Below are 21,287 nucleotides of genomic sequence, written 5' to 3'. Positions count from 1 at the left end.
CCACATTTGACTTACCCACAGGGTTTGGTGATCTATACAAAGGCTGCTTTGTGGTCAGGGCCTGTATACTTACGGCCATAAACTTATCACCTTGTGACTCCCTGTGTCTGGTGATATTCCGGTCGTGATCAATAGCAGCCTCTCTCAAAGTAGCCACCGACAGACCTCGCCAACATGGTTGCGTGGTCTGTACCCTTGTCTTTAATGCTTCTTTTCTCTAACGTCCTAGTGGATGCTGGGGACTCCGTCAGGACCATGGGGATAGCGGGCTCCGCAGGAGACAGGGCACATCTAAAAAAGCTTTTAGGTCACATGGTGTGCACTGGCTCCTCCCCCCATGACCCCCCTCCAAGCCTCAGTTAGGTTTTTGTGCCCGTCCGAGAAGGGTGCAATCTAGGTGGCTCTCTTAAAGAGCTGTTTAGAAAAGTTTTTTTTTAGGTTTCATTCAGTGATTCCTGCTGGCAACAGGATCACTGCAACGAGGGACTTAGGGGAGAGATCTCCAACTCACCTGCGTGCAGGATGGATTGGGATCTTAGGCTACTGGACACTGCGCTCCAGAGGGAGTCGGAACACAGGTCAGCCTGGGGTTCGTCCCGGAGCCGCGCCGCCGATCCCCCTTACAGACGCTGAAGAAGACGGCAGAACGGAGGTCCGGAAACAGGCGGCAGAAGACTTCACAGTCTTCATGAAGGTAGCGCACAGCACTGCAGCTGTGCGCCATTGTTGTCACACGGCTCACTGACCTAGTCACGGAGGGTGCAGGGCGCTGCTGGGGGCGCCCTGGGCAGCAATATAAGTACCTTATTGGCAAAATAAATACATCACATATAGCCATTAAGGCTATATGTATGTATTTTAACCCAGGCCAGTTCTTAAAAACCGGGAGAAAAAGCCCGCCGAAAAGGGGGCGGAGCTTATTCTCCTCAGCACACAGCGCCATTTTCCCTCACAGAAAGGCTGAGGGGAAGGCTCCCATGCTCTCCCCTGCACTGCACTACAGAAACAGGGTTAAAACAGAGAGGGGGGGCACTGATTTGGCGATATAAATATATATTAAATGCTATAAGGGAGGAACACTTTTATAAAGGTTGTCCCTGTATAATTATAGCATTTTGGTGTGTGCTGGCAAACTCTCCCTCTGTCTCCCCAAAGGGCTAGTGGGTCCTGTCCTCTATCAGAGCATTCCCTGTGTGGGTGCTGTATGTCGGTACGTGTGTGTCGACATGTATGAGGAAAATGTTGGTGAGGAGGCGGAGCAAATTGCCTGTAATGGTGATGTCACTCTCTAGGGAGTCGACACCGGAATGGATGGCTTACTTGTGGAAGTACGTGATCATGTCAACACGCTGCGAGCCGGTTGACGACATGAGACGACCGGCAAACAAATTAGTACCTGTCCAGGCGTCTCAGACACCGTCAGGGGCTTGTAAAAACGCCCATTTACCTCACGGACACTGACTCCAGTGTCGACGGTGAAGAAACAAACGTATTTTCCTTTAGGGCCACACGTTACATGTTAAGGGCATGAAGGAGGTGTTACATATTTCTGATACTACAAGTACCACAAATAAGGGTATTTTGTAGGGTGTGAATAAACTACTTGTAGTTTTGCCTGAATCAGATAAATTAAATGAAGTGTGTGATGATACGTGGGGTTCCTCCGATAGAAAGTTATGGGCGGTATACCCTTTCCTGCCAGAAGTAAGGGCGAGTTGGGAAACACACCTTAGGGTGGATAAGGCGCTCACACGCTTATAAAAACAAGTGGCGTTACCGTCTCCAGATACGGCCGCCCTCAAGGAGCCAGCTGATAGGAAGCTGAAAAATAGCCTAAGAAGTATATACACACATACTGGTGTTATACTACGACCAGCAATCGCCTCAGACTGGATGTGCAGCGCTGAGGGGGCTTGGTCGGATTTCCTGACTGAAAATTTTGATACCCTTGACAGGGACAAGATTTTATTGTCTATAGAGCATTTTAAGGATGCATTTCTATATATGCGTGATGCGCAGAGGGATATTTGCATTCTGGCATCAAGAGTAAATGTGATGTCCATATCTGCCAGACGAAGACACGACAGTGGTCAGGTGAGGCAGATTCCAGACGGCACATGGAAGTATTGCCGTATAAAGGGGCGGTCCATCGGACCTGGTGGCCATGGCAACAGCTGAAAAATCCACCTTTTGTTCCCCGAGTCACATCTCAGCAGAAAAGGACACAGTCTTTTCAGTCTCAGTCCTTTCGTCCCCATACGGGCAGGCGGGCAAAGGCCAGTCATATCTGCCCAGGGGTAGAGGAACGGGAAGAAGACTGCAGCAAGCAGCCCATTCCCAGGAACAGAAGCCCTTCACAGCTTCTGCCAAGTCCGCAGCATGACGCTGGGGCAGTACAAGCGGACTCAGGTGCGGTAGGGGGTCATCTCAAGAGTTTCAGCACGCAGTGGGCTCACTCGCAAGGGGACTCCTGGATCCTACATGTAGTATCCCAGGTGTACATTGGAAATTCGAGACGTCTCCTCCTCACAAGTTCCGGAAGTCTGTTTTACCAACGTCTACCTCCGACAGGGAGGCAGTATTGGAAACAATTCACAGGCTGTATTCCCAGCAGGTGATAATCAAAGTACCCCTCCTACAACAAGGGAGGGGGTATTATTCCACACTATATTGTGGTACTGAAGCCAAACGGCTCGGTGAGATCTGAAATATTTGAACACTTACATACAAGCGTTCAAATCAAGATGGAGTCACTCAGAGCAGTGATAGCGAACCAGGAAGAAGGGGACGAGATGGTGTCACTGGATATCAGGGACATTTACCTACATGTCCAAATTTGCCCTTCTCACCAAGGGTACTTCAGGTTCGTGGTACAGAACTGTCACTATCAGTTCAGACGCTGCCGTTTGGATTGTCCACGGCGCCCCGGGTCTTTACCAAGGTAATGGCCGAAATGATGATTCTTCTTAAAAGAAACTTGGACGCTTTCCTGATAAGGGCAAGGTCCAGAGAACAGTTGGAGGTCGGAGTAGCACTATCTTTAATAGTTCTACGACAGCACGAGTGGATTCTAAATATTCCAAAATCGTAGCTTTTCCGAGGACACGTCTACTGTTCCTAGGGATGATTCTGGACACAGTCCAGAAAAAGGTGTTTCTCCCAGAGGAGAAAGCCAGGGAGTTATCCGAGCTAATCGGGATCCTCCTAAAACCAGGAAAAGTGTCAGTGCATCATTGCACAAGAGTCCTGGTAAAAATGGTGGCTTATTACGAAGCAATTCCATTCGGCAGATTTCACGCAAGAACTCTTCAGTGGGATCTGCTGGACAAATGGTCCGGATCGCATCTTCAGATGCATCAGCGGATAACCCTATATCCAAGGACAAGGGTGTCTCTCCTGTGGTGATTACAGAGTGCTCATCTTCTAGAGGGCCACAGATTCAGCATTCAGGATTGGATGCTGATGACCACGGAGGCCAGCCTGAGAGGCTGGGGAGCAGTCACACAGGGAAAAAATTTCCAGGAAAGTGTGATCAAGTCTGGAGAATTCTCTCCACATAGATGGAGCTAAGAGCAAAATTATAAGGCTCTAAACTTAGCAAGACCTCTGCTTCAAGGTCAGCCGGTATTGATCCAGTGGGATAACATCACGGCAGTCGCCCACGTAAACAGAAAGGGCGACACAAGAAGCTGGAGGGCAGTGAAAAAACTGCAAGGATTTTTCGCTAGGCGGAAAATCATGTGATAGCAGTGTTCTCTCCGGGAGTGGACGACTGGGAAGCAGACTTCCTCAGCAGGCATGACCTCCACCTGGGAGAGTGGGAACTTCATAGGGAAGTTTTTCCGCATGATTGTGAGCCATTGGCAAAGACCAAAGGTGGAAATGATGGCGTCCCGCCCGAACAAAAAACGGGACAGGTATTGCGCCAGGTCATGAGACCTTCAGGCGATAGCTGTGGATGTCCTAGTAACACCGTGGGTGTAACAGTCGGTGTATGTGTTCCCTCCTCTGCTTCTCATAACCAAGGTATTGAGAATTATAAGACATAGAGGAGTATGAACTATACTCGTGACTCCGGATTGGCCAAGAGGGACTTGGTACCCGGAACTTCAAGAGATGCTCACAGAGGACTAAGGGCCTGGGGAGCTAAGAAGGGACTTGCTTCAGCAGGTACCATGTCTATTCCAAGACTTACCGCGGCTGCGTTTGACGGCATGGCGGTTGAATGCCGGATCCTGAAGGAAAAAGGCATTCCATAAGAGGTCATACCTACCCTGGTCAAAGCCAGGAAGGAGGTGACCGCACAACGTCATCACCACATGTGGTGAAAATATGTTGCGTGGGTGAGGCCAGGAAGGCCCCACGAAGAAAATTCAACTAGGTCGAATTCTACACTTCCTGAAAACAGGAGTGTTTTGAGCCTAAAATTGGGGTTCTTTAAGGTTTTAAGTTTCGGCCCTGTAGAATTTCTTCCGAAAAGAATTGACTTCAGTTCCTGAAGTCCAGATTGTCAAGGGAGTATTGCATATACACCCCTTTTTGTGCCTCTAGTGGCACCGTGGGATCTCAACATAGTGTTGGGATTCCTTAAAATCATATTGGTTTGAACCGCTCAAATCTGTGGATTTGAAATATATCACATGGAAAGTGAACATGCTGTTGACCAATATCTCACATGGACAGTGACCATGCTGTTGGTCCTGGCCTCGGCCAGGCGATTGTCAGAATGGGCGGCTTTGTCTTACAAAAGCCCATATTTAAATTTCCATTCGGACAGGGCAGAACTGGGACTCGTCTCCAGTTTTCTTCCTAAGGGGGTGTCAGGTTTTTCACCTGAAACAACCTATTATGGTGCCTGCGGCTTCTAGGGACTTGGAGGACTCCAGGTTAATAGACGTTGTCAGGACCCTAAAAAAAAAAATATATATATATATATATTATCAAAAGTCATACCGGCACTCCCAGAGGTAAAACAGATTCCTTTGCTGCGGTGCCCTCCAAGTCAGCAATGTGACAAACGTAGATAATGGAGAAACGGCGGCACTCAAGCAGGCTTAATCGTTGTGAGGATAAAATTTCCTTTAATCACCTACATGTTTCGGGGAAAATCACCCCGTCCTCAGGGCTCAGACAACAATAAAAACATGTGTATATAACACTTAAATACACCACAGACAAAACGACAATAATACAAAGATTGTACTCACCTGTCCTCACGGCGCTGCCGCCCATCCGCACATGCTGCACGCTTCCGTGTTGCTGAGTGGTGACGTCACGGTGCGCCGCGGGACAGGGAGATCGTCATAGCAACAAACAGTAAACAGTTACAGGCATCCATAACGCCTGTATAAAAAAACATAATACATTAAAGAGACAACACATTTAAAATACATATAAATCACCGCCAATGGAGAGGTCCCAGCAACACATAATCCAAGTATTTTAACTACCTCAGTAAAGACATATTGAATGCTTCTATTGTTAATCATACAAAGTACAATTAGCAATTTAGAAAATAATAAATACAGGTGACCGACCCCACATAAAAGTATATAATAATAATAATATTTGGCCCTAAAGTAGACATTGGATGCCCAGATTCTCATTAAGGCCACCGGGCGATAATGTACCCAACTTGAAGATCCAACGGGACTCCTTCTGCAAGAGTAATCTATCCCTATTGCCACCCCTCAAAGAAATAGGGGTATGATCAATAAGGATAGCCCGAATGCTAGCCACCCCATGCTTAGCTGTCAAACAGTGACGTGCAAAGGGCTGGTCACTCGTGCCCTTCTCAAACGCTTTTTTGATGGCACTCCTGTGAAGTGCCATCCGTTCCCTAAATTGTCGTATGGTTTTGCCTATATAGGCTAGACCACATGGGCATGTAAGTAAATAAATTACATGGGTGGTAGTACACGTTAGGCGATATCTAATAGGGATATCAAACGGGCCAGAAGATCCCTATTAGATATCGCCTAACGTGTACTACCACCCATGTAATTTATTTACTTACATGCCCATGTGGTCTAGCCTATATAGGCAAAACCATACGACAATTTAGGGAACGGATGGCACTTCACAGGAGTGCCATCAAAAAAGCGTTTGAGAAGGGCACGAGTGACCAGCCCTTTGCACGTCACTGTTTGACAGCTAAGCATGGGGTGGCTAGCATTCGGGCTATCCTTATTGATCATACCCCTATTTCTTTGAGGGGTGGCAATAGGGATAGATTACTCTTGCAGAAGGAGTCCCGTTGGATCTTCAAGTTGGGTACATTATCGCCCGGTGGCCTTAATGAGAATCTGGGCATCCAATGTCTACTTTAGGGCCAAATATTATTATTATTATATACTTTTATGTGGGGTCGGTCACCTGTATTTATTATTTTCTAAATTGCTAATTGTACTTTGTATGATTAACAATAGAAGCATTCAATATGTCTTTACTGAGGTAGTTAAAATACTTGGATTATGTGTTGCTGGGACCTCTCCATTGGCGGTGATTTATATGTATTTTAAATGTGTTGTCTCTTTAATGTATTATGTTTTTTTTATACAGGCGTTATGGATGCCTGTAACTGTTTACTGTTTGTTGCTATGACGATCTCCCTGTCCCGCGGCGCACCGTGACGTCACCACTCAGCGACACGGAAGCGTGCAGCATGTGCGGATGGGCGGCAGCGCCGTGAGGACAGGTGAGTACAATCTTTGTATTATTGTCGTTTTGTCTGTGGTGTATTTAAGTGTTATATACACATGTTTTTATTGTTGTCTGAGCCCTGAGGACGGGGTGATTTTCCCCGAAACATGTAGGTGATTAAAGGAAATTTTATCCTCGCAACGATTAAGCCTGCTTGAGTGCCGCCGTTTCTCCATTATCTATCTATCTATCTATCTATCTATCTATCTATCTATCTATCGTTTAGGACGGCTGGAGTCAGAAAGTCTGACTTGCTGTTTATATTGTATGCACCCAACAAGATGGGTGCTCCTGCGTCTAAACAGACGATTGCACGTTGGATCTGTAGCACAATCCAACTTGCACATTCTGTGGCAGGCGTGCCACAGCCTAAATCTGTAAAGGCCCACTCCACTAGGAAAGTGGGCGCATCTTGGGCGGCTGCCCGAGAGGTCTCGGCATTACAACTTTGCCGAGCAGCTACGTGGTCAGGGGAGAACACGTTTGTAAAATTTTACAAATTTGATACTCTGGCTAAGGAGAACCTGGAGTTCTCTCATTCGGTGCTGCAGAGTCATCCGCACTCTCCCGCCCGTTTGGGAGCTTTGGTATAATCCCCATGGTCCTGACGGAGTCCCCAGCATCCACTAGGACGTTAGAGAAAATAAGAATTTACTTACCGATAATTCTATTTCTCGTAGTCCGTAGTGGATGCTGGGCGCCCATCCCAAGTGCGGATTGTCTGCAATGCTTGTACATAGTTATTGTTACAAAAATCGGGTTATTCTTGTTGTGAGCCATCTTTTCAGAGGCTACTTCGTTTTGTTATCATACTGTTAACTGGGTTCAGATCACAAGTGGTACGGTGTGATTGGTGTGGCTGGTATGAGTCTTACCCGGGATTCAAGATCCTTCCTTATTGTGTACGCTCGTCCGGGCACAGTACCTAACTGAGGCTTGGAGGGGGGTCATGGGGGGAGGAGCCAGTGCACACCATGTGACCTAAAAGCTTTTTTAGATGTGCCCTGTCTCCTGCGGAGCCCGCTATCCCCATGGTCCTGACGGAGTCCCCAGCATCCACTACGGACTACGAGAAATAGAATTATCGGTAAGTAAATTCTTATTTTAAACCATCCATTAGCACAGATACTGCTACTTCTTGATGATTTGCATTGGTCCTAATGTCCTCTATGCCAGTGTATTTTGCCATTTCTAATAGTGCCTGGTGAAAATACTCAGCAGCTGTTTCTGACTCTTTTTGTTTAATGGAAAAAATTCTATTCCATTTGGCTACCGCTGGGAAATACTCCTTTAACTGTAAATTTATTCTTTTTACATTCTTTGTTGTACACATCTGTAAGGGGTACATCCTGATCCAATCCACAGTCAGCTAAAAATTGAGCTGAGTCGACATTGGAGGGTAAACATGCCCTCAGCAATATCTGCCAGTCTTTGTTATTTGGCTCTACAGTATTTCCTAGGTCTCTGATGTATTTCTGGCTAGCAACTAGATCTTTCCTAGGATCAGGGAATTCAGACACTATGGTTCTTAATTCCATTCTGGAAAATGGGCTATACATGGCAATGTTCCTAATGGGAGTGACTCCTGTAGTGTCCGTTTTCCCATTTGGAACAGCTATTACCCTAACGGGAGCAAGTTTAATAACCTCATTCTGATTAGATTCTACAGCCTGTGGTGAAATGGTTTCAGCATAGTGTAAGGTGCCGTACTTACCCGTTGATACGACCTCACCTGTCCCTCCGCTAGGGGCCTTTGTTACTAATCTTAAGGGTTGGGCTGTGCCTACTGTTGTCTCTGATATGGTGGCTGCTAGAGAGAGCGCCGATATTGTTGATGCTTCGTCTTCTTGATCACACTCCTGGGGAAAGTTCAAAACAGGGTACAACTTGCACGGGTTAATACTTGCATTGGTTAACTCATTAACATTTACACAGTTGCTAAGTGTTTGTTTGTTACACCCTAGTGCGTCATTCTCCGCAACCAATTTCTCTCCCGATATATATGGTGGCGGCGGCGGGGCCGTGGCTACCAGTTTCCTGATAGGATTAGATCCCGCCGCCTGAGCCAATCCTCTCTGTATTTCACCCTCCTGTTGCCATAGCTGCAAATAATCATAATGTTTGATTCGTCTCTTTGCTGATTTAATGAGACATATCCTTCTCCTTAGATTTTGTAACACTTCTGGGCTAAAGCTGCCTACTCTTGGGAACTTCTCCCCGTCATGTACCGTCATTCTCTCCTATTCATCACATAAAACTTCTGTGTGTGAACCGTATTTTTCACACATTACGTACCTTGCCGACCCGATTGGTCGGTTCACTAAATCAACCCGAACCGAGGTTGATCGCCCCCTTCCTGAACAATTGGCCCCCATAATTTGCAGGTGTTGCTTGCTCTACCTCTGACCTTTTTATATCAGGGTCTTCAGCGAACCCTTACAAAAAACCAAAATATTCAAAGATAGGTTGACGGTGGTGGTTTACCGAGTACCCCACTTACTCGCCCACGCCGACCAATACGACCTCCACACTGATATAGTGCTGGCGTACTCGACCCAGGGCCCCTATGAACCTTTGTTTACTGGAACATGTGAGTGTGATCCGCAGAGCATTAACCCTTTCCAGTAACTGTGGGGTTGTTGGATAATTCCTGAGTGACCAGCGAACTTCCCTTTAGAAAATAAAAAATTACACAAATCACGTCAGAATGTACAAATAGCGTTTATGACCCCTTTCGTACGCAAATGGTACTGGGTCAGATTACTAACTAATGCACACAATTACGTGCGGTACAATCGTTCAGCACATAAGCAACTAATCTTATGTACGGAGCGACCAGTGGAATCGACATTCAGCAGCTGCGAATTCCTTCAGCCTGAGCTTTATGGCCTATATGGGTTCCGCTCCAACCCTTCTTGGTGTTGGGCTACTTGACTCTATAGCGGACTTCCTTGTCTGCTGTACCTGGACCTCCTGGTCTGTTATGCGACCTCCTGGTCTGACCTCCTGGTCTGTTACAGTATGACCTCCTGGTCTGCTACACTCTAATGCTCTTTATATGTTTAACAAGGGATGCCTCCCTAGCCACCGTGCATGTCACTTACACGTATGTAAATTCACGAGAACTCTATTTCTGTGGTTCAATCCCCAAAATTGTAAAAACTTATATATGCAAACACTCACTCACCACATGTACACTTTTGTTTCTATTTCTATTTCTGCGCAGAAATTTCTTTTCCTTTAGACCAGATGTGTTGTAAATTGGAGAAGGATCTATTAGCTTAAATTTCGGACACTGAAATAGACTTGCGCTATTTATCGCGTTGCCACCTCTTCGCCTGCTAAAATAACACTTATCGTGTGATTTGTGTTACGTGGGCGTACCCAGACACTCCGTTGCGTAATATACGCTGCGTGCGTCGGCCTTTGGGTTGCGTGCGCGAGTCTCAGCCTTTTGTTAGAGACACGTGTACGCAATGCAGATATCCACCGTAACACAACTAACACGTTTATCAATGTAGATGATCCTTGATCATCTACCGAGCACCACACCAATCTCTCCTTGTATCTTTAGGTAGAGCTGCGTGCATGCTTTGCAATTTATCCCTTAATGTATTACTTTTACACTTTAACTATGAAATAGCGACAAATCTCTCTTAGCACGTTTATCAATTATAAAATGGCAAACAGGAGAGTGATATATGAAAATACACGAATAAAAAGAAATGCAGATATGCGTGTGTGCGTACGCAAGATAGAAATAAACAGTTTTAAAAGACACTAGCGTGTTGTTCTTACCTCCGGTTCCGGATTCCCTCAGCACCCTTTACTAAGCGAAGCAGACGCTTATCCAGACAGCACTGCGAGGAATATGATCTCCCGCCCTTTGCTGATGGATAATGTCTGCTGGAATTACCTAGCAGAGATATGTGAAGGACGGACGAGCCGCCAATTGATAAAGCTAAATATTTATCTTACTTAAAACCCTTTAAGAGGTCTAAGAACACAGTACGCTATTTACGTATGGTATACCGTAAGGGTACGCACGTTGCGTAACAATCGCTTAGCCGTAGTCGAGACGCTCGAGCGTCACGTTCGCTTACGACCAAGGGATCACAGGCAGGCACGCTATAGGCTGCCGACTAGATAAAGCCAAATATTTATCCTATATAACACACTATACAGAGGTTAAGAAACACTGTACGCAACCGGCGCACGAGGTACCGTAAGGGTACGCTCTTAGCGTAGCGGACGCTGTATCGGGAGCGAGCCGCTCGAGCGACACAAACGCTCGCGAGAATACGCTGTTGGTATCGGGCACACTATAGGTGAGCGACTACCGTAATGCTACGCTATCAGCGTAGCGGACGCTCGAGACCACGAGGAGATCACGAGCGGCGCAGACGCTCACAAGATAACAATCAGTAGACCTTGAATGTAACACACAGAAATGTTATTCTTATACTGTAAACCCTTTTGTACTGATAAGGTGAAAATCCAACACTGTGTAAGCGGGTTTACACTAAAGCTGTTTGAGCGATAGAGACGCTCCTATTACCCACTGCAATATAATGAACACACAATACCGGTCTAAGGGTCTAACGCCTTTTAAGGAAATGAATGAACGTTCAAAAAGAATAATACAATACAAGTCATACACTACCAATATAACATAGATTACCTAACCAGATAACTACACATGAAATACAATAGCAGTACTATAACAAGATAAGAGAAACGAGAGATAAAGAGAAGAGAGAGAGAGAGAGAGATATGGCTCACAATAACAAGAAAGACAATATGATTGCGGAGAAAACTTGCGCACAAGGGGAACGATCGCATGCGCCTCTGGATATCCAGCTCCCGATTATCAGCAATGAGAACCGTTGAAGAGTGAGAGCTGGATATGATCGGCTTGTCTATTTATGCCCCACACACAATACAATTCAATGGTCCCTACAATCTTATTGTTCATTGGACACAGGAATTCGTCTTCGCATTATAACAAAAGGTCATAGGTTGATTCATACAGGTGGGCGGGCTGTGTCTACTTCCAACTGCTCAGGTGGGTGGGAAACTAGGTTTCCCGCCGCATGGATAAGTAAGTGCAAATAATAGTAAATGGACATAAACTTCTTATGTCCATAACTATTCGCACGAGCGATTAATCCGCTTCAAACCAACACCGGAATATTGCTAGTTAAATACTCTTCCGATGGATACTAAACACCACTGTATAATCCTTGTCTGACCCTTTGTATCAGACAAAGAGGGATCTCTCTGTCCATGAACATGCTACATTAACTAAACTTTCAGAATCTATCAAAGGGACCATGATCTACAAAATACATTATATGGTTAAAATATGTAACGATTGAGTCGCACGCTACGCACACATAAACTCTACCGTAAATGCACATCCCGTGCGCCTGTGGGTGCACGTAACAGCGGGTATGCGCACACACGGGAGAGCGTACGCATGCGCAGAGTGGACATGTATGAGGTGCAAATATGGTAGTGTGCATAGTGATATTTTTCTGACTTTGACAATCCCCTGTGGCTATTCAGTTAGTCCTAAACCACCACTTATTGTGGATTTTTTTTTTTTCTAGGACCTGCTGAGGTCCAGTGCCCTGTTTTTTTGATCGCAGCAGTGAAAACACATAGGTCCCTGAACTTATCACAGACCCTATGTGTTTTCACCTGCCAACAGGTAATTGTCGGGCTGTAATATCTGTTGTATGCATGCATGAGTCAACTCACACTTATAAAAAAGTGTGTAAATGGATTACATAAAAAAAAAAATGTATGTATATTAGAGATGAGCGCCTGAAATTTTTCGGGTTTTGGTTTTGGGTTCGGTTCCGCGGCCGTGTTTTGGGTTCGAACGCGTTTTGGCAAAACCTCACCGAATTTTTTTTGTCGGATTCGGGTGTGTTTTGGATTCGGGTGTTTTTTTTCAAAAAACACTAAAAAACAGCTTAAATCATAGAATTTGGGGGTCATTTTGATCCCAAAGTATTATTAACCTCAAAAACCATAATTTACACTCATTTTCAGTCTATTCTGAATACCTCACACCTCACAATATTATTTTTAGTCCTAAAATTTGCACCGAGGTCGCTGTGTGAGTAAGATAAGCGACCCTAGTGGCCGACACAAACACCGGGCCCATCTAGGAGTGGCACTGCAGTGTCACGCAGGATGGCCCTTCCAAAAAACCCTCCCCAAACAGCACATGACGCAAAGAAAAAAAGAGGCGCAATGAGGTAGCTGTGTGAGTAAGATTAGCGACCCTAGTGGCCGACACAAACACCGGGCCCATCTAGGAGTGGCACTGCAGTGTCACGCAGGATGGCCCTTCCAAAAAACCCTCCCCAAACAGCACATGACGCAAAGAAAAAAAGAGGCGCAATGAGGTAGCTGTGTGAGTAAGATTAGCGACCCTAGTGGCCGACACAAACACCGGGCCCATCTAGGAGTGGCACTGCAGTGTCACGCAGGATGTCCCTTCCAAAAAACCCTCCCCAAACAGCACATGACGCAAAGAAAAAAAGAGGCTTTTTACTGATATTTGGTGTTTTGGATTTGACATGCTCTGTACTATGACATTGGGCATCGGCCTTGGCAGACGACGTTGCTGGCATTTCATCGTCTCGGCCATGACTAGTGGCAGCAGCTTCAGCACGAGGTGGAAGTGGATCTTGATCTTTCCCTAATTTTGGAACCTCAACATTTTTGTTCTCCATATTTTAATAGGCACAACTAAAAGGCACCTCAGGTAAACAATGGAGATGGATGGATTGGATACTAGTATACAATTATGGACGGGCTGCCGAGTGCCGACACAGAGGTAGCCACAGCCGTGAACTACCGCACTGTACTGTGTCTGCTGCTAATATATAGACTGGTTGATAAAGAGATAGTATACTCGTAACTAGTATGTATGTATGTATGTATAAAGAAAGAAAAAAAAACCACAGTTAGGTGGTATATACAATTATGGACGGGCTGCCGAGTGCCGACACAGAGGTAGCCACAGCCGTGAACTACCGCACTGTACTGTGTCTGCTGCTAATATATAGACTGGTTGATAAAGAGATAGTATACTCGTAACTAGTATGTATGTATAAAGAAAGAAAAAAAAACCACGGTTAGGTGGTATATACAATTATGGACGGGCTGCCGAGTGCCGACACAGAGGTAGCCACAGCCGTGAACTACCGCACTGTACTGTGTCTGCTGCTAATATATAGACTGGTTGATAAAGAGATAGTATACTCGTAACTAGTATGTATGTATAAAGAAAGAAAAAAAAACCACGGTTAGGTGGTATATACAATTATGGACGGGCTGCCGAGTGCCGACACAGAGGTAGCCACAGCCGTGAACTACCGCACTGTACTGTGTCTGCTGCTAATATAGACTGGTTGATAAAGAGATAGTATACTACTAATATTATATATACTGGTGGTCAGGTCACTGGTCACTAGTCACACTGGCAGTGGCACTCCTGCAGCAAAAGTGTGCACTGTTTAATTTTAATATAATATTATGTACTCCTGGCTCCTGCTATAACCTATAACTGGCACTGCAGTAGTGCTCCCCAGTCTCCCCCACAATTATAAGCTGTGTGAGCTGAGCAGTCAGACAGATATATAATATATATAGATGATGCAGCACACTGGCCTGAGCCTGAGCAGTGCACACAGATATGGTATGTGACTGAGTCACTGTGTGTATCGCTTTTTTCAGGCAGAGAACGGATATATTAAATAAACTGCACTGTGTGTCTGGTGGTCACTCACTATATAATATATTATGTACTCCTGGCTCCTGCTATAACCTATAACTGGCACTGCAGTAGTGCTCCCCAGTCTCCCCCACAATTATAAGCTGTGTGAGCTGAGCAGTCAGACAGATATATATAATATTATATATAGATAATAGATGATGCAGCACACTGGCCTGAGCCTGAGCAGTGCACACAGATATGGTATGTGACTGAGTCACTGTGTGCTGTGTATCGCTTTTTTCAGGCAGAGAACGGATTATAAAGTAAACTGCACTGTCCTCGCTAGTAAACTCTCTCCACTCAGTCTCTACACTTCTACAGTAACAGTACTCCTCCTAGTCAGCTCCAGTAAATCTCTCTCAGTCTCTTTATAATCTAAATGGAGAGGACGCCAGCCACGTCCTCTCCCTATCAATCTCAATGCACGTGTGAAAATGGCGGCGACGCGCGGCTCCTTATATAGAATCCGAGTCTCGCGAGAATCCGACAGCGTCATGATGACGTTCGGGCGCGCTCGGGTTAACCGAGCAAGGCGGGAAGATCCGAGTCGCTCGGACCCGTGAAAAAAAACATGAAGTTCTGGCGGGTTCGGATTCAGAGAAACCGAACCCGCTCATCTCTAATGTATATATGGACTCCATAAATTGGATAGATAAGCGCTGCCTTCATATACTTTCTGTATATTTGCTGCAAACTAGTTATCTGCTGGGGTTTTGTTTTAGTTTTTTTTTTTTACTTTTGTTAACTGAGTAAATAAATGTATTTTAATTTTTATACCTGAAGTATATTTGCAGTCGGTAAAATATATTGGGATTCGGTTCCTATACAATTCTCTTGTGATAATATCACTCTATGCTTTATTTATGCTTTTTAAATAATATACAGGGTTTTTAGAAATGTGCTTAATGTTATGATTATCTCCTATATATTGTCTTTTTTAACATCCTATGAAAAGTCCGAAGATGAAGAGGCCAAAAGATTAGCTTATTTTATTGACTGTACTATTACACCTTATTGGATATACTAAGCACTAGTAGGCATTGGTAATCTTATCTATCACATTATTATGACCATCTCCTACAGTGTGTAGCCAGGGGCGTAACTCTGGGAGGCAACTGAGTCAGCTGCCGCTAGGCTCCTCCTCTGTAGGGGGGCACCTCTCCTCCTGTTCCGTGTTCAGCGACACCATTAAATTAAATAATGGACAGCCACTACTATCTCTTCCATGGCCAACTCCCCTCCCCCAGTAGTCCCTGCACCTTACAAGTCACACCCTCTGTATTATAGATGCACATTTTACAAGTGTCATACCCAGGATTAGAACCCACGACCTATTACACAGGAAGCAAACACCTTACCGATAGAGCTACAGTATTTGCTCCTTTATAAGAAGCATGAGAATTCTAACTATAGGATGTTACTTCTCTGACAATCCAATTGCATATATTTATCTATATGGAGGGGAGGGGAGGGGGGGGGGGGGGGGACACACCAATATTTATCTTGCCTCCGGGCAACTGGGACGAACTTACGCCACTATGTGTAGCCCATGAAGTATGTCACGTGTCGTGTGCTGGCTTGGTGGGTATACAAGGTGTGTGATAGGCCATCTGCACACACATCACTTGTTGCTGCTGTCATGGATAAAAGGGGCTATTTATCCGAGTTGCAAAAAAGGGATGATTATCGACTTTTGGGCCAAGGTCATCTATTTTTGACCAATTCTGGCAGCTACAGTATAGGGCTTTTCTCCATTTAATAAATCAGCCCTATATCTGTTCATTTGAGTACTTGACAACTGTAGTTATTGCAGGTGTAGAATGAACACTGAATATCTTTTTTTCAAATGTTTACAGATGAAATGAGAATGGGGAAAATGCACTCACTATACCACCCAGACCAGTTCATATCTGGCAAGGAAGATGCAGCTAATAATTTTGCCCGTGGCCGTTACTCTATTGGAAAGCAGGTGATAGATAAGGTTATGGATCGTATCCGGAAGCTGGCAAGTATATACACAGACCATTTAATCTCATGATCATTCAATAGATCAACTGGAAAGAATCAATATCTGTACCAGTGTTGAACAAGACATGTTGTGGCCACATAAACTTCATAAGGAACTGCTTATGGTAGACACAGCACAGTAGGCTTGTAGCTGGGTCACTTATCCATACTCTATGAATTGTGCTGAACAGTTCTCATATTTTGGGGATAATCTTGTATATATTAGTCTTAACATGTTGTATGGACACAGTTTGTTTTACCATAATTTACAAATACACCTCAGCCGGCACTTTTACAGTCTAAAACAGAGGTTCTCAAACTCGGTCCTCGGGGGCACACACAGTGCATGTTTTGCAGGTCTCCTCACAGAATCACAAGTGAAATAATTAGCTCCACCTGTGGACCTTTTAAAATGTGTCAGTGAGTAATTAATACACCTGTGCACCTGCTGGGTTACCTGCAAAACATGCACTGTGTGGGCCCCCGAGGACCGAGTTTGAGAACCTCTGCTCTAAAACATCCAAGCACAGGCTGAATGCAGGCACGGCGCAACCTGCACAGCAAAGGGATGCAGAGCAGGGAGGCGCCAGGCTGGAGAGGCGCATCCCTGTGGTCCCGGCTGCTGCACCTGTTACACTGTATGTCAGGCGCCGGCAGCTGTGTGTGTGTGTGTGTGTGTATATGTATATATATATATATATATATATATATATATATATATATATATATATATATATATATATAAAGAGAGACCAGGCTTCAGCAACCCCCCTAGTGAAATGCAGCAAGGTCTGCCCAGTCTCGCTCCGCAGCGCCTCATATTGCTACTGCTGCGGCCGCCTGCTCCCCTCCCCTACCCCTTCTCCCACACAGCCGCCAGAAAGACCACAGACTCCTTACAGTGGCGGGTGTCGCCGCACAGTCCATAGCCAGAGACTGGCAGAACTGGAGCCAGAAACCCAGCAACAACAGCAAGTGGTCACGGCTCTTAGTGCAAAATGCACAAAAGTTCATGTCACTGGGCAGGGGGAGGGAACGTGTGCACAAGCGGCTAGGTTAACATATACACTGAGACTCTGGGATCTTGCGATATTGCAGATACCCAGAAGTCTCTCGGTAGCCAGCAGTTACCGTGGGGGTAACTGCGCTGGTCTGTGGAGACACTAACGGGAAAGTTGCATTGGAGAGTGAGATGCAGGAGAGGTACCCATTAGATTCTGGGAGGTAAGGTCACAAGTAGCTCATGGGTAATTAGGGGGGTGGGGGGGTGGATTACTGGCCCTCTGGGACGCAGTGACTTTTCTTTGTCACCCCCCACCCTCTGTGATGTTTTCGGCCATTGTCACCCCCTGCTGTGTTCTGTCCTAGCTACTGCCACACCCACTCAGTGTCGCCGCCCTCCCCCTGTATTCTGTCCCAGACACTGTCACCCACCCCTGAGTACTATTCCAGCCATTGTCAGCACTCCTGTGTTCTGTCCTAATCAATGTTGTTTTTTACACACGCACACACACACCCCTCACCCCCTTTTTGTTTTGTCCCAGTCACTGTGATACCTCCCCCCAGCTGTCTTGGAGCTTGCGCATCGGCAGCTAATCAGGAATGACTGCAGTGGCTCACGACCGGCACCAGATGTGGTATAATGTGTAAGGGGCATTACTGAGTGAGGCATAAGGTGTAAGGGGCATTACTGTGTGTGACATAAAGTGTAAAGGGTATTACTGTATGGCATAATGTGTATAAGGGACACTACTGTGGCATCATTTGAATTGGTGATACTATTGTGTGGCCACACCCCTTCCTTGTGAGACAATACTCCTTTTTGCGATGTTGTACCTTTTGTGAAGTATGGGAGGATGGGCACAAATTTATACTTTGCAGGAGGGCACCGAACACCCTAGCATTAGCCCTGGCTGAAGATAACAGATGGGTTAGGGAGATTATTTTAGAAGGGAGCAGCTTGGAATAAGTCATGGAGTTGGTGTGAAGTGGTAATCGGAGAGGAGTCTGATGAAAGAAGACTTACGAGACTGTATATTGGCCCTCATTCCGAGTTGCTAGCTGCTTTTAGCAGCATTGCACACGCTAGGCCGCCACCCTCTGAGAGTGTATCTTAGCTTAGCAGAATTGCAAACGAAAGAGTAGCAGAATTGCGAATAAATAATTCTTAGCAGTTTCTGAGTAGCTCGAGACTTACTCCTACACTGTGATCAGCTCAGCCCGTTTTGTTCCTGGTTTGACGTCACAAACACGCCCTGTGTTCGGCCAGCCACTCCCCCGTTTCTCCAGACACTCCCGCGTTTTATCCTGGCACGCCTGCGTTTTTCCGCACACTCCCAGAAAACGATCAGTTTCCGCCCAGAAACCCCCACTTCCTGTCAATCACACTCCGATCACCAGAACAATGAAAATTCTTCGTTCGGACGTGAGTAAATCTACTAAGTTTTGTGCTAAAATACTTAGCGCATGCGTGCTGCATATCATGTGCATGCGCGTTTTTGCCTTAATCGCTCCGTTGCGAAAATTGGCAACGAGCGAACAACTTGGAATGACCCCCCATTGTGCCAAGGCCAGGGAGGTATTAGTGAGGGCTTTGGGGGACTTGAATTGTTTTCTGGAGGTTACGGATCCGGTTTAAGGATTTGCAAAGGAAGGAAGTTAGTCTAGCCATGACATTTAGGACAGATTGGCGCAGAATAGATGAGTGAAGGGGAGGCCAAACAAGGAGCTTGCAGTAGTCCGTGTAGGCACACATGAGAGCATGGAGTGTTGAATGTGAATGGGGTGAACTGTTTTAGTGGAGGATGTGAAAAAAATAGTGTTATGGCCTGGAAGTGAAGTGTGAAACTGAGTGGAGTAAGGGATGGCTGTGGGCACAGAGGATTTAGAATAGTGTGATGTTCAGAGCCGGCCATAGGCATAGGCAAACTAGGCAATTGCCTAGGGCATTTGATATGCCTAGGTGCATCAGCAGCTTCTGCTGATTAAAATGATATGCGGCATGCCTATATTCTGTGTGTAGCATTTCATATGCAGATACAGCCACAGTCTCACATAGTATATAGGCATGCTGCATATCATTTTAATCAGCAGAATCTGCTTGTGCATCCTAGCCACATAGCAATGCAAATAAGATGCATTTTCATAAAAAAAAGGTGCCCGACGTTAGCATTGAGGCAAGATTTATGAGGACACCTCTGTATCCAAGCAGAGGCAGAGGTCACAGTGTTAGTGGCAGTGTGAGTGCTGTGTACATGTGAGTGGGTTGGTTGTGCAGTAGTGTTCGGAATATGTGTAAGGAGCATTGTGTGTCATGTAAAAATGCATTAATAATTTGCAACATATGTGTAGGGGGCACTATGTGTATCATTATGTGTATAAGGGCATTAATAATGTGCGGCATATGTGTAGGGGGCACTATGTGTGTCATTATGTGTATAAGGGCATTAATAATGTGTGGCATATGTGTAACAGGGTACTACTGTATGTGTGTCATGTGTATAGGGGCACTAATAATGTGCAGCAAATGTGTAGGGGGTACTATGTGTGTCATTATGTGTATAAGGCCATTAATAATGTACGGCATATGTGTAAGGGACATTATGTGTAAAAGGGCATTAATTAAGGTTGACATAATGTGTAAGGCGCATTATGTTTATAAGGACATTAATAATTTGTCTCATGTGTAAGGTGCATTACTGTGTGGAATTATGTGTATAAATGCATTACTAATGTGTGGCATTTTGTGTATAAGGTGCTCTACTATGTGGCGTTGCGTATAGAAAGGGCACTACTGTGTCATCTAATGTGAATAAAGAGCAATATGGTGTGGTGTAATGTGAATAAGGAGCAATTCAGTGTGATATAATGTGAATAAGGGGCTCTACTGTGCGGAGTAACGTTTAAGGTAAAGTGATACTACTGTGGGATGCAATATGAATTATGGACACTATCACATGATCAAATGTGAATAAATTTGCAGTATTGTGTGGCGTAATTGGAATTGGGGTTACTATTGTGTGGCCATGCCTCTTGCCAGCAAAAACACCCCCCTTTTTGGGCTAAATGTGCGAACTGTTCCTATTTAAAATATAGGGGGTACAAACACCAAAATAAGGACTGCTATGGGTGAGGGGTGATGGTGCTGGGAAAGAGGTGCAAGGTCAGAGGCGGAACCAGTGCTGGTGCTAGGGGGCACCAGCTAAAATCTTGCCTAGGGCATCTTATTGGTTAGGGCCGGCTCTGGTGATGTTGTTAATGGTAAGGGTCGGTATTGACACTACATGTATAAAGAGATAATGAGCTCTGTTCTGGACTTGTTTGTCCTTTCAGTGGCAGTGAGGCAGCTGGACACACGGGATAGATGTCTGGTCTAAGAGGGAAATATTGATGTCATCTGCTTGGAGGTGGCAGTGGAGGTTAAAGGAGCTTGTTAGTTCACCAAAATTATTCTAAAGCTGGCAAGAACAGAGCCTTAGGTTCTCTGATAGTGGAGGGGAGAATGTACCATCATTGGAGATCCTGGCAGAATGTTCACAATGGCAAGAAACAAATCGGGAAAGTTCAGTGCACAGAGGGAATAAAGGGATATATTTACTAAGGTGGGAAATTTTTAGAATTGGTGATGTTCCCTATGGCAACCAATCAGATTTTAATTAACATTTATCTAGCTGCTTCTAGAAGATAATAGATAGAATCTGGTTGCTATGGGCAACATCACCAGTTCTGAAAAAAAAAACTCTCCTTAGTAAATTTACCCCAAAGTTTCTGAGAAGGGGTTGAC

The 21,287-nt window shown here is 45.3% G+C and overlaps 1 protein-coding gene across 1 annotated transcript in view; it reads left to right on the top strand.

Annotated features, from left to right (window-relative positions):
• Nucleotides 1-21,287, top strand: part of LOC134932399 (tubulin alpha-8 chain-like) — a 53,669-nt gene that overhangs the window by 19,209 nt on the left and 13,173 nt on the right. The window contains exon 3 of the mRNA XM_063926770.1: nucleotides 16,354-16,506. Coding sequence (XP_063782840.1) covers nucleotides 16,354-16,506 — 153 coding nt within the window. The remainder of the gene's footprint in view (nucleotides 1-16,353; nucleotides 16,507-21,287) is intronic.

Source organism: Pseudophryne corroboree, chromosome 6 (assembly GCF_028390025.1).
Source record: "Pseudophryne corroboree isolate aPseCor3 chromosome 6, aPseCor3.hap2, whole genome shotgun sequence".
NCBI classification, from domain to species: Eukaryota; Metazoa; Chordata; class Amphibia; order Anura; family Myobatrachidae; genus Pseudophryne; species Pseudophryne corroboree.
The sequence above is the reverse complement of the archived record's forward strand: the minus strand, read 5'-3'. Positions and strand labels throughout refer to the sequence as shown.